Source organism: Salvelinus sp. IW2-2015, linkage group LG1 (genome assembly GCF_002910315.2).
Source record: "Salvelinus sp. IW2-2015 linkage group LG1, ASM291031v2, whole genome shotgun sequence".
Classification (NCBI taxonomy): Eukaryota; Metazoa; Chordata; class Actinopteri; order Salmoniformes; family Salmonidae; genus Salvelinus; species Salvelinus sp. IW2-2015.
The window spans coordinates 14,624,652-14,639,098 of NC_036838.1; the positions used below are offsets into that span (position 1 = coordinate 14,624,652).

Here is a 14,447-nt window from a genome sequence, read left to right on the forward strand (position 1 = left end):
AATGATAGTCTGAAATGTGTGTACATTGTAGAAAATCATATAGGCTATATATCTTCAGACATAGAAGAAGCTATTCTTTCTCTGGGTCACAGAACAGTCATGCGGCTTTTAAGACATTGTTATGTCATCGTTAAAACCACAGGAAGGTGGCATTAATCTATTGGCATCAGAGTAGACAAGCAAATGAGGCTGTGGTAAAGTTAGAACAAATGTACTGCGTTAGATAATATTAAATGAAAGAAGATTTTAATTATAGCCCAGTAAGCCCACCCATGTGCGGTACATATSCTTGAAACAGAGCATGTTACTACTCTTTTTGAACACTAAAATTAAAATATATGAAATTAATCAGTGTATGACTGGTGTTTCAGTTTGATTTTCTTTTCCAAAACGAATGAAAATTACTGTCAATCTAATATGCAGCTTCCAATGCAGATTGGCTACAATAAACTGTGTTGACATTCAGACTGCGATTCGATTGGCCAGACATCCTGTCACTCTTGCCAGTTCGTCTGGTGTTGACGTAATCTTGTCTGCCTCTAAGCCCCGCCCCAAGAGGAGCTCAGCCGACTTGGACTTGAATGAGGTGAGCTCAGAAGCCCGTCAGACAGACGGATACAAAGTAGCACAAGCTGTTCACAAACATCGGGGATACTGGAGTACCGACGGCAGGCTGCGGCCCGGGGAGGGGGGGAGGACGAAGGCAACTGTGACCCTAGAACCTTAACTTCCACCCGCAAAGAATTTACCAAGAAAGAAAATATCGTTTTTATGTGATTTCTGCACCGCCGCGCGCTTTAGAGAAGTGAACTGGAGAGAGCTCTTCGATACGTTTTTCTCCTACATTTCCAGATTTAAATGTTCAACTTCATGGGTCTAATAAACGGTACAGCGGCCATCCAGACCAATGTATCCTGTACATGTAACTGCAAACGCTCGACTTCATTCCAAAGCATGGAGATCAGTAAGTACTTTTATGTTCAAGCTGCTACTTTTTGTACTTTTCTTTCCCACTTCGAATGACCAAGCTTGTCAACCAAGCTAAGCTGTCTGTTAGGTCTCGCAGACTTCCATTGCGTGGCTGGTAGGCTAGCTAGCTTAGCTATCTATCCAAGCTCTTTCTGCTTTCAATTCAGCAAAATGTCTGGCTGACTGCCTGGTTTTTATGTGCAACGTTTCTCAGCCATAACATGTCACAGCTACTTTTCGTCTAGGGGATTTTTGTCAACTAAAAAAGGTCTAGACTGTCTGCCGTGGTTTGACATGATGAAATGAAAGCTTATCTGGTCGTCATAACAAAGTTGACTCTTGTGCAGGCCAGACGTCTGGCTATCTCTGATTTCCAGTAATTGGCTCTAAATAAGGTCAATTATACTTCCATAAAAGGTGGCTCAGTGAAGACATTTTATAATACAAACCGTGTACATGTATTGTGTATGTATATGGACAATGAAAGCAAATTATTTGGTTATTGGAGTGATCTTGTAAACCTAAATMTTGATCATACCATGCAGATAGTGGACCAAATATTTAATGGTGGCATGAGAGGCTTTCTTTATCATAGTAACATTTTGCATATTTAAATCAGTAGATTGATTATTCTACCAGGGATTCATGAATTAATAAAACACAATAAATAGCRTTAGAAATATGTTTATTTATAGTTATTTATGAAATAGTTTAGAGTAGAGGGGTGATTATTAGACATGAACAATAATACAATTATCATCTCTTYTAAATCCACTCGGAAATGTCATTCAGTTACAATAGAGATTCGATATAGTCACAAACTAATTTAGGAGTAAAGCGGAATTTCCTATTGTGCTAAGCTCTGCCTGCAAGAACTGCATGATGTTTTGTCTAGAGATGGAGGGGATAAAAAAGAGCGAGAGATGCTCCCTGGTTTGATAAGAGTTTCCCCAAAGAGACAACCGGTCTGGATATCTTAGGGACTGATCTGGACATATTGAATTCCTCAAAGTAATGGACTGTGAGCTCATGTCTCCTGCATACAGTCTCCTCTTTTCCACACAAAAATATTTTTAGCCAGGAAAGAGACTAAATTCAATTTTCCCCCCCGGTGCAATTATGGAATTTTGAACGTGATCTGATCTTGGTTTCCCCATGATAAATGCGCCTTGTATCCTGTCTGAAGTGTTTTGTTTCTCTGTGGTATGGCAGTCTTGACTGAAGATGAAGTGTAAAAGGTGCATGTCTGAAAGTGTTTCCATTATCAGAAACAAATACAATGGGAAGCCACTGCGTTTTGTCTAGACAGCCCCCCGAAAGAATGAGAYGTGGTGGATGACAAAGCTTCAAAATCAGATAAATGGAAAATGTAAATACCATGGCCAGAATTAGGTTATTCACTTTGGTTTCCTCTGTTACTCAACTCAGCCTATTTGGGAATGCTCTATCTCTCTGAGCATTTAAAAGAATATGTTGAAATCAATTTCAACGCTTATCTGACTGTGTGGGTGGTGGTGGTGGTGGGGAGCTCATCTCAAGCTTTGATTTGGTGCTGTCTGGCGTTCTAAAGAACAGAAAGCCAATAGAATGTATAGTTCTACATGGGATGAAAGATATTCGGCAACCCACACTTCCTCTCAATCTCAGATRATATTTGTCACAACATTATACAACGCACTTATTCAGTACACACGCTCCTCTTTTCCCCCTATTTCTTCAGTGAAGCTGTATATTTCTAAGCTTCCAAATACTGCTTAACAATTTCATGGCAGGTAGCCTTTAAACGGTTAAGAGCGTTGGGCACTAACCGAAAGGTCGCTGGTTTGAATCCCAGAGCAGGCCAGACGGCTAGATGAAAAACTGCCGCTGTGCCCTTGAGCAAGGTGTTTAACCATAATTGCTCCTGTGAGTAGCTCTGGATAAGAGTGTCTGCTAAATGACAAAAATKTACCCTATTTGTTCGATGCAATGATAATAAACACTGGTGGAAAAGAGCGTTTGATGCACGATACCAAGTTATCTAGCCTAAATAAAGTCGTTGATAAAAACTGTGACCTTCTATGGCTATTTTTCTCTGCCCAGACTGGAGGGCTGAATTGTTTCTTGRTTTGTGATGAATTCCTGTTGAACGTTTGATTCTGTCGAGGCTCTGGTTCCTTCCCAGCAAGTGCTTTGAAGACAGACTCCAAGAGGAATCAGAAAATACTTCACTCTGCTCGAGATAGCGAGTGTGATACTTTAATTAATTGTAATACGATACTCTCCCATTATACAAACACGAAGGGCAGAGGTTTAGGTTTTCTTTTAATCTGTTTCTCTATCCCCCAAAAAGTTAACTGAAATATGAGTTTGCCTTTTAAGGGCTTATTCTCACTGAGTAGAGTTATGGGGGTGGAATTTCTATTTACATATGTGCATACAGTTGAAGTCAGAAGTTTACATACACTTAGGTTGGAGTCATTAAAACTAGTTTTTCAACCACTCCACAAATTTCTTGTCAACAAACTATAGTTTTGGTAAGTCGGTTAGGACATCTACTAAGTCATTTTTCCAGCAATTGTTTACAGACAGATTATTTCACTTATAATTCATTGTATCACAATTCCAGTGGGTCAGAAGTTTACATACACTAAGTTGACTGTGCCTTTAAACAGCTTAGAAAATTCCATAAAATTATGTCATGGCTTTAGAAGCATCTGATAGGCTAATTTACATCATTTGAGTCAATTGGAGGTGAACCTAAGGATGTATTTCAAGGCCTACCTTCAAACTCAGTGCCTATTTGCTTGACATCATGGGAAAATCAAAAGAAATCATCCAAAACCTCGGGAAAAAACTGTAGACCTCCTCAAGTCTGGTTCATCCTTGGGAGCAATTTCCAAATGCCTGAAGGTACCACGTTCATCTGTACAAACAGTAGTACGCAAGTATAAACACCATGGGACCACGCAGCCGTCATACCGCTCAGGAAGGAGACGCAATCGGTCTCCTAGAGATGAACGTACTTTGGTGCGGAAAGTGCAAATCAATCCCAGAACAACAGCAAAGGACCGTTTGAAGATGCTGGAGGAAACGGGTACAAAAGTATCTATATCCACAGTAAAACAAGTCCTATATCGACATAACCTGAAAGGCCGCTCAGCAAGGAAGAAACCACTGCTCCAAAACCGGCATAAAAAAGCCAGACGGTTTGCAGCTGAACATTGGGACAAAGATYGTACTTTTTGGAGAAATGTCCTCTGGTCTGATGAAACAAAAATAGAAATGTTTGGCCATAATGACCWTCATTATGTTTGGAGGAAAAAGGGGGAGTCTTGCAAGCCGAAGAACAGCATCCCAACCGTGAAGCACGGGGGTGGCAGCATCATGTTGTGGGGGTGCTTTGCTGCCACCCCCGTGCTTCACGGTTGGGATGCTTTGCTGCTTCACAAAATAGATGGCATCACTTGAAAGGAAAATTTATTTTGATATATTGAAGCAACATCTCAAGACATCAGTCAGGAAGTTAAAGCTTGGTCGCAAATGAGTCTTCCAAATGGACAGTGACCCCAAGCATACTTCARAATTTGTGGCAATTTGGCTTAAGGACARCAAAGTCAAGGTATTGGAGTGGCCATCACAAAGCCCTGACCGCAATTCCATAGAAAATTTGTGGGCAGAACTGAAAAAGCGTGTGTGAGCAAGTAGGCCTACAAACCTGCCTCACTTACACCAGCTCTGTCAGGAGGAATGGGCCAAAATTCACCCAACYTATTGTGGGAAGCTTGTGGAAGGCTACTTGAAACGTTTGTCCCAAGTTAAACAATTTAAAGACAATGCTACACTCAATTAGTATTTGGTATGTAAACTTCTGACCCACTGGGAATGTGATGAAAGTAATAAAAGCTGAAATCAATCATTCTCTCTTATTCTGACATTTCACATCCTTAAAATAAAGTGGTGATCCTAACTGACCTAAAACGGGGCATTTTTACTTGGATTAAATACCAGGAATTGTGAAAAACTGAGTTTAAATGTATTTGGCTAAGGTGTATGTAAACTTCCGACTTCAACTATACACTTTTCTATTCACATTAGCGATGGGAATGTCACGAGCCGAGAGAGGGTTCGGTATACGTCGCAGTTCAAAAGTACTGTAAATGTCACAGTAGCCACTAGGCAGGAGGCCAAGCAAACTATACACATTACTAGCTAAAGTTATGCAAGCAACTCTTCATGCGTCTACCATATTACACTTAATAGTTGCAACAAMACCATATTTATCTCATGAATAATGCAACAATTCACAACCATGTCAAGACATTTTCTTTCTTTGTCTGTACACATTTTTACTTCAAGACAAAAGCAGAGTTACTGCTAGCTAAAGCTAACAACATGTCATCAAGTAATGTTAGCATATCAAAATGAACGATTACCCCTCTAATACAAATATACAAGTACAGTAGACCTACCTTTTAACATTACAACCAACCAATAATTTTTATCAATATCATGCAAATCATTAGGCTATATGTGGTAAAATCAAATTGTGAATGAACTTTGGTATAATTCACTGGGGACTTGAGCTGTTTTATATGGAAGCCCTTTCCCACCACCCGAAAATAAAATACATATAGATCATCCATATAGGTTATGTTTCTTAATTTGTAGCATTGTGTGGCAATTTCCATTTGTCAACGTTGTAGAAATCGGCACATCAGGGCCACCGACAAACGTGTAATGAACTTGCCAGCTTGTAGTTCTAAAAAAMCGGAAATGAGTTAGCATTTTCTACCTCTAGTTCATTGAGCATTCCTATGGGCGAAATTAATGGGGAATGGAGTTTTGGGATATATGCCAAAATAAGGTCTGAGGTTAACACGGGCTTAGGAGATCTTATGTTTCATTTTGTTCTATGAGATAATATTAGTCAGTTGACGTGACTTTTATGAATTATGAAGCCTTTACGTGCTCAAAATGTCAGTTGCTAACGAGTCGCTAACTGTCAGAGAAATGGAACTACAACATTAGTCATACATTTTTTTCACGTAACTATGTCGACCACGCAAATTAGTCTACGCTACAGTCCACCAAAAAGCTAGTTAGCTTAGTGAGCTTTCTGCTTCCCAGCTCGAAGGAAAATGCAAGGATGTTATATTGTTTGTTTCAGGCTGAAACCTTTTTACTTGTTTTTATTACATAAATGCATCAAMATTCACAAATAGTAATATTAGCTGATGAGATTCTCATAAAACAAAATGTAAAAGATCAAAGCCTTGGTTTACTGCAGACCTTATTTTTGGTGTTTATCCAAAACAAACAATTTCTCCATAGAATTTGTCCAACAAGACATGGCGGAGTTAGCTTCTGCAAGTGTCTACAAAAAGACTCCATTACTATTGCTCTCTATTTGCCCCAGCACTTTTMATTTGATTTAATAAAAAAATATTTACACAAGCGTTGAAAAGATKGACAAAGTACTGTTATGTTGACTGATTCACCTCATGATTTGTTTTAACAGGGTTTTTGTTTTCATCCTCCCTATGGCCAGGAGTTTTTCCAGGAGTAAAAAAATATATAAAAAATGTCCTGATTAGAAAAAATCTGGTCCCAGATTTGTATGATCTACTATATATTTTTTTTATAGTATTGACATTAAATAAAACTTGAGAGAAATGGGCTTCCATAGATTTACGTAAGCTCAATRCAGCCGGCAGGCAGCAGCTACTGTGACAATTTCAGAATGTAACAGGCTGTTACTGCAATTTCAGGTAAAAACTCAATAAAACAAGTCTCAAATATAACCAAAATGTCGATACATTTCAGCTGTTTCTATTCAGCTATTATCATTTATACTGTAGGAGTGTTGAGCTCAACGAAGACAATACACTACTACCCTGATCGGAAGGGGGGCAACTGTTGGGAGAGTGTCGTGCACAACCTCCGGAGGTAGCTCTGGAGACGTTATAATTTTGCAACTTTATACAACAGTATTGTAACTCGAGAATTGATACGTCTTGACAACCTCTCAAATGTCCCTTTGTTTTCACATTGACAATAGCAATCTAATAGGCATGTCAATGCTCTCCGGGGTATAAGCCACAGTAAACACTGCTCTACAACCAACTAACTAATAGCAGTTTGGTGTATACGTCAAAATAATGCCTTGGAGGTGTGAAACCAACAGAGCAGTCAGTCTCGCCAAAGCTAATGAGGCTTACAAACATTAATTCAACCTTAAATTCTCAGAAGGATTGGAAACAAGGAAGGGCCTTGGGCAAGGGATGGTTGTCTCACTGATTTCCATGGGGAATTCATTTCTCAATCAATTGTAACATTTGATAACGAATAATATGATACGGTGTGGGTTCTGTCCATATTCTTGCTATTCACACAAAGTTTTGAAGAAAKGGGGGGATCCAGTGCAGTCGATGGGCCTAATCATTTGTCGCTAAAGAATGTCATTTTTAAATAGGCCTAGTATTGTGCCCACTCTAATTCCATTTGCAGTTAGGGTTGTATACTGTTTTTAAGAGCAAGGGCTTTTATTTTGAAAGGGGAATTCACACAGTACACCTACACACACATACACCTGTGAGCCAGGCTGGGAGTCTGGCACGCAACTTAATTTYCCTGCATCTTTACTCTGAAGACAGTTTGGGAAAACAGGCATCGGGGAACATAACCAACCACAGACCGTGGAATGTTCTGTGTTCGACACCATTTTTTTTCTCTCTCTCTCTGACACCATTTTCTCTCTCTCTCTCTCCATGTCTTAGCAGGTCTTCAGTTGAGCAATCTGCACAGGAGCCCATATTCCCCCAAAGAGGTGTTTGTTCATGCATTCTCTTGTTTCTCTTTTCGTTGGTAAGGAGAGGGTCTGTCTGACTTGCTCTCGTAGGTCTGAATTTCAAGTGACTGTCATTCTTTAGAGAACAGGGCACATCTGCAGGTTGGCAGATTTGTTGGAATCAGAGCGCGGCAGCTTAGAGGTTGAGGTGATTTTAAATTAAAATCTATTCTGCTCTTTCTTATTGTGAAGTACAGTCTTGATTGTGATCAAATTGGACTTSGGTGAGCAACAAAGACTGTCCTTCATCGCTCTCTGTTTTTGGAAACCACTAGGTCTATTTTGGTGTGTTTCTTGTCATGCTGTAAATCTCTTAAATGCTGGCTAAATACATTTCAGTGTCTCGTGGGGAACGTCACCYCAATGGCTGTGTCGGAATTCTCATACTAAAAGTATTTACCTTGTACTACATATAGCCTACTACTTAGAACATACTGTTTGTATAATGTATGCAGTAAGCTCCTACATACTACAGTTACACACTAGGCCAACATGCTACTGTTCATCCATATTAAGGAAATGTTCTATTGCTCCATCATGTTATCGACCACCATTTGTTCACTTTTGCTCTTACAGCCGTCCCCTTTTCTGTTTGCATTGAATTGTTGGTCTGAAAAGGGTGATTCTCTTTCTGAAAAGTGTACAGTGAATTCCTATTACATGAAAAGGCTAAATTAAGTATGACATCCTGTCATTCAAGGCATACCCCAATTATGACACATTCTTGTATACTGCTGTATACTATATCTTTTATTCTTACATAGGGTACACTAAAAATGTACTAAATACGATGTAGTATGAGCAATTGGATACAGTCCTGTGAGAAATAGAATACTGAATCTATTGTCATCCTAAGCGTTATTTCAACTATCAGGCACCTTCTTTTCAGTGCCACTAACACAATCCCCACCATTTTATGTTTATTGGAATAGCACTTCCTATTTACTTGTTTTGAAGAACAAACGATTTATGATTTGTAACCGTCTGGCCGGCATAGAACAGGCCCAGGCAGTGACAAGACGGACCACCCAGGAAAGTCTAGCTCACATCGCCCCACCCCAACTCCCCCTCTCCTCATACCCAAGAAAACAGAGAATCAAATCTGCTACTAATTCAAGAGAACATGAGGAATATTCCTTTGGACAGGATACAGGTTTTGTTCAGTAACTCCCTCCCTCCTTCACTCTTCTTTCTCTATCACTTGTTCCCACACAGTGCTATTCTCCCTTTTCCATTCTTTTTCAGTCAGGTGCAAACATTACAATGGTTGGTTAATTATGCCATTTAGTGTTTCCTTTAAGATTATTTTAGAATTGGAYAAAATGAACCGTTAATCCTACACAATTACTTAAATGAAATGACWAAGTGGTTAGATTGGATTTTTTTGAGGTGGCCAGTAACCTGTTAATGGTTAGGCTACCATTAGTTCTTATCCCTTCTACACATGTTGTTCTTTTGTAAATGGAGGAATATTTTTTTTCCTTCTCATTAGGAGCAAGTCAAAAGTGACCTATTCTGGTTACAGAGGCCTAATAGAGRGTTTAATTATAATTTACCCTAATGAAGCAACATCAGGGTCATGTTCAGTGGTCATGGAATGGACGAAAACACTTTGAAACGGAGATGTGAAATGGGGAGGTACAATACTTTCTGAACTWAGGCCAGGGTGAAAGTAAGTGTTGCACCATTTCATTCCAGAGCTTGTGTGACTGCTCATGTGAAAYCATTTTTAATCAAACCCTCATTTCTATATTATATCATAACCGTTACCAGGAGGCAAGATCTCTGACTCAGGTTGAAGGAATGTAACTTTGGGAGTCTATTTGCTCATACCTTCAAATTTACCTCCCTCCCCTCATACCTCCCTCCCCGGATCCTGCATGTACAGTAATTGCAGGGTAAGATTATTTTAGTCACTCCATAACCCTGTGTGTACCCCATCCCCACCTAACCCCATCTCCATGGGTTACCGAACTAGGCCGCAGCCAAAACCAATGATCTCATCAGTACCACTCACTGCCCAGTCATTGAAAAAACACAGGCCTCTTCCCTTTGAAGTCCTTGCTCATCTGCTCTGACACACCGGCTGTGCGTGAGCTAGCTAGCCAACCGGCATCCATTTGCATTGGAAATKAGGTGGAAGACACAAGACCTGGCAAAACCTGCCAGCAACACGGGAAAAATCACAAAGTGAGTCCTGACCACAGACCTTACTCACTCACCCTACTTATCAAGACTATCAGATTCTTTAACTCCCTTCAGTTCTCCCCCTACGGCTCTATCTGTGGGTACCATTGGGCCCCTGTGAGGACTTGCTTGTGTACAGTACAGGGAATAAGGGTCCACAAGCAAGCAGATCGAGCTCTGAGCTGTATAATGCTTTATCTCCCCACCCCCTTCAGTTGTTATCAGTGTAGTCCTGGGCTCCATTCCCATCCAGTCACCCCCCCCTCCCTTGCCTCCCTCTACCCCTGCTCCCTCGCCCCCAGCCCTAGGGGGATAGGCACTAACATGCATGTCCTTTGTTGTCTGAAGCTGGCCAGAATGCCAGACTGGGGAGACTTTTTTTGGAAGTTAGAATTTATTTGGGTTATTYAGTTCTGGGAAAGAGTGACSGAGAGAAAGAGAGGATATTAGTGTGTGTATAATGTTTGTTCATGTCATTTTACTTGTTTGTTTATTTGTTTGAGTGCACACACACAAGCCATGTATGTGCATGTACACAAGTCATGTGTGTGTACGTGCATGTTCAACTAGTCGATTGTTTGGTTGATAGGCTATTGGTCCACTGAGATATATATATATATATATTTTTTTTTATCCAGCAGTAGCAAATATATATATATATATATATTTTTATGGCACGCTCAGTGAACTAATCCATTGCGGAGGCCACGGGGATGGCACAGTCCAAGAAGAAGAGGTGTATTGCTAAGATGCATGTCTCTCTCCAAAATCCGCTCTCTCCTGCCAATTTGTGCACTATCATTGTTTCATAACTTCATTGTGTGAATTGTTTGCGTTYGATTGTTTGGGTCTATCAATTCCCCATCATATATTTTACCAGTAGTACATTTACCGTTAATTCCTATAATTTCTCATCTACAATGTTTGTTTGGTTAMGGTAATTTATGTGAATGGTTTCAATATATTAYTCCAGTATTTTACTGTTTTCATTGTTCGGAGTTGACACGTTGGTTGCAGARCGCAAAACCAATGCTACAAATTCCGTTTACGAGTTTTGTCCATTTAGTCATTGTCTTTTGTTTGGAGCGTTCCTGTCAATATTGAGTAAGGRCGCGCATCTGATTTACGCATAGCAGGGATGCAAACTAGTCACCTTTTGGCGACATTYGCCGTTTTGAATCCAAAATAGGTGGCCTACGTGATTYGTGTAGATCCRATGAGAAACATTTGGGGGGAGCACTRCTGGCTGTAAGCGAATGAGTACGTTTTGGAGCAATACTGGCTGTATCCAAGGCTCAGCCAATCGTTCACATAACAACAGAATRCAGCGCAGCACATGACTAAAGAAAGAAGAGACAACCAACTTGCTAGTTACAGCATCAGCGCTCGCTCTGGAAAGGCAGCTTGCCAGTTACAGYAGTGCATCCCCTGAACRACAATGAAGAGGTAACATGAGGTGAGAAGCCTGACCACGGAGACGGGGGTGAGAAGGTGATGAAGCGTACTTCATGAGCTGTAACCGAAAAACAACTGGCATTTGGAAAGTTTGAGGTGAGGAAGAAAGTGTGGTGGAACAAGTATTAGCATAGTTAAGTATCTTGCTAGCTGGATCGAATTCTCCGTTAGCTAGCCAGAGAAATGTAGAGCAACATTATCCAACTCATCTGATCAAATAATTGAGTTTATAGTCTGAAAATTTGCTTGCTAATAAAGCCAGACAGCTAATGTTAGCTAGCTTACGTTGCAACCGCAGATGAGCTAACATTAGTAACCTAACCAATTCGCTATAGTATTAACTGGTATACGACTCCTTGCTGTTCCTCAAGTTAACTCGTTAGTTGCTTACTGGACCCTGGCAATCCGTGTGAAATGTTAACTAGCTAACGAACTAACCACTATCTTAACTAATGTTTTCTCTTTACAGTATGTGGTTAATTTTCAGAATGAGAGAATTAGATGAAAATGAGGCATTGCTTGTTAAACAAGTGGATTCAGGGATCAAGTGTAGCTGGAGCTGGGCCTGGCTTAAGCTGGATGCCACTATAGAGGTGAAAGGAACACCACACACTTTCCCTCATTCAAATTTTTTCAGTACAGTAGATATAAAGGGGTATGCCAGGTGTACTCTGCCTGAAAGAGATCAATTTTGCCAACAAAGGGTATCATGCTCTGCTGGCACATTGTAGAACAGATGTCCACAGGCAGAAAGTGTGCAATGTAATAATGTGAAGTGTAGCCCAAAGATATTGTTTTTGTTGTGTAGAACTTGACAGTAACACACACGTGTGTGTGTGAGAGAGTGAAGGGGGATTATAAAAAAATGTTAGTCAGTGATTGTTATTGTTGCACACATGTAGCCTTGTGCACTTGATCAATGTCTACTAKAGTGGGCACTATAATAGAGCAAAAATAGAATGCCTGTTTGTTTCATTCTATTTCTACTTTAAGATGTTTTTTCCCCATATTGTTTGTGTGTGGTTACAAGCATTATATTATAGAGGCTGTCATGGCTAACTGCAATATTAGTGTATTGTTTTTTTTTAATCAAGACTTTAGTGTCATTTGCAGTAAAGTCTAGGCAACAAGTAACATTGGATTGCTTTCTTATTTTTTTTTTAGCTGTGTTATGTTCACATTAACCACTTTCTTTTACACACAGAGATAGATCATATTCTTTGTGGTTTACKTAGTTAAAACCTGGATTTCCTCCTAGCAGTCACCTTTTTGGGCCCACACCAGTTTGCATCCCAGGCATAGAAGTAGGCTTATAGGCTACCTGGCTTGCATATAAATGTTTCCACTTGTGGATCTGATAGTGTTTCTGATTGGTTTAATACACCACCACTAATGAGCTGTGGAGCTTCTCAAAGCAATGTTTTCTTCACCTCAAACAGCAAGCAAACAAGTCTGTTTTTACATCCATTGAAATTGACAATAGATCCTCAATATATTTGTAAAATCTTTTCAGTTCTTTTCACTTTGYGTGAAAGGGAAAAATGTCATGCTCTGATCCAATGGTAATGTCATAAAATAAGCCTACCTGATTACCTCTTATCCCTTGCGCAGATAGCCTACAGCTGTGTTTGTCCCGAGCTCACTGGTGCAGGAAACTCTTACATGCTGACCACACCGGTCTCCTTGCATGCGTGAGTGTTGCAAAATACATTTACATATACATGTTATTCAATAATTTCATTCAAACTGCTTGCGCGTCAACGATCRTYKGCGTAGCTAGGCATATACCCATGTGGGTGATTGAAAGTTGAACAAGGTCCACATTCCAGTCCAGTTGGTTGCCAACCGCCATATAAAATCCACAGAAGAAGAAGGAGACTGAACAAGGAGAGATTACTAGAAACTRTGTTTCCCCTTTTATCTGTCGATGAATWGTCGGAGTAGAGAACACACGATTTTGTGTGACTGAAAATGGCTCAAAATTCTGTTCAGGTAAAATAACAACCCAATGTTTTTATCCCAGGACAAAATAGCTAKCAACAGCAAGCTAGCTAGCTAAATGTCCATGAATACTTCATAATGTTTCGACCTGTCCCCAAATTAATATTGTTGGTTCAGAGTTCGTTTTGATATTTCAACCTGCTTGTCCTGACCACGTCTGGTGTGACTGGACAAAAKCCACATGCGCGCGATGGCAAAGGACATTTCAATAGCATTTTGGGTCATTCCATGTGATTTCAGCAAGCTATGACACCCACCATCTCAAATTGTTCTGAAATTGTTTCTGTAGTTAGAAACAGATAAAGATAAGCATACCTGCAACATTATTTTATTCTAAGACAATTTGACCTCTTTGAAATTAATTTATTGCACCCAAATTGGCCATTTCATTTCTAGGATTCATATAATATTCAGCAAATATAGTACCCAACGTCTGATTTTGACCAAACCTCTTTAACAATGATTTAAGAAAATGAATGTTCAAAAGCCAGCCACGGACCGCCAAGACCCCATACCAAGCCCACCCAACAGCAAATATACAGTATCTGTTCTCTATGGTTTGACAAGTAGTATGCCGCTGCGGCTTGGATAAATATTTATTCATCCTATGTAATGTATTCTCAGTGAATTTGGTGCTGTTTATTTTTMCCTTTTCAGAGAAATTAGTAATTGAAGTCGTCTATGTCCCATCACACAACCTGATAATATCAGGTTCTAACCACTAGATGGTGCTGATCCTGCTGTTAGGCGAAAAAAGTGTGAAGAATCCCCTCCCCTCAATGTTAACTCAAAACGTAATATTTTAATTATAATGATTTATACATGTACAATGAAGAGCTAACGTTGGGAGAATGTATTTGTCCAAATKATTTTTCTTTGAGATCCATATGAAAACAAAAAACAGGACTATTTATTTATTTTTTATTTCATTCTTTCCCTTTCTTTTCTGTCTTCAGTGCATCTCCTGTTGCAGTGATGTTGCCAAATCCCAAATTATTTTGGYAAC

General features: G+C 39.8%; 1 protein-coding gene across 1 annotated transcript in view; it reads left to right on the forward strand.

The window, feature by feature from the left end:
• Positions 1 to 582: 582 nt before the first annotated feature.
• Positions 583 to 14,447, forward strand: part of pmepa1 (prostate transmembrane protein, androgen induced 1) — a 101,394-nt gene continuing 87,529 nt past the window's right edge. Inside the window, exon 1 of the mRNA XM_023984013.3 lies at positions 583 to 964. Coding sequence (XP_023839781.1) covers positions 859 to 964 — 106 coding nt within the window. The 5' untranslated portion in view covers positions 583 to 858. The remainder of the gene's footprint in view (positions 965 to 14,447) is intronic.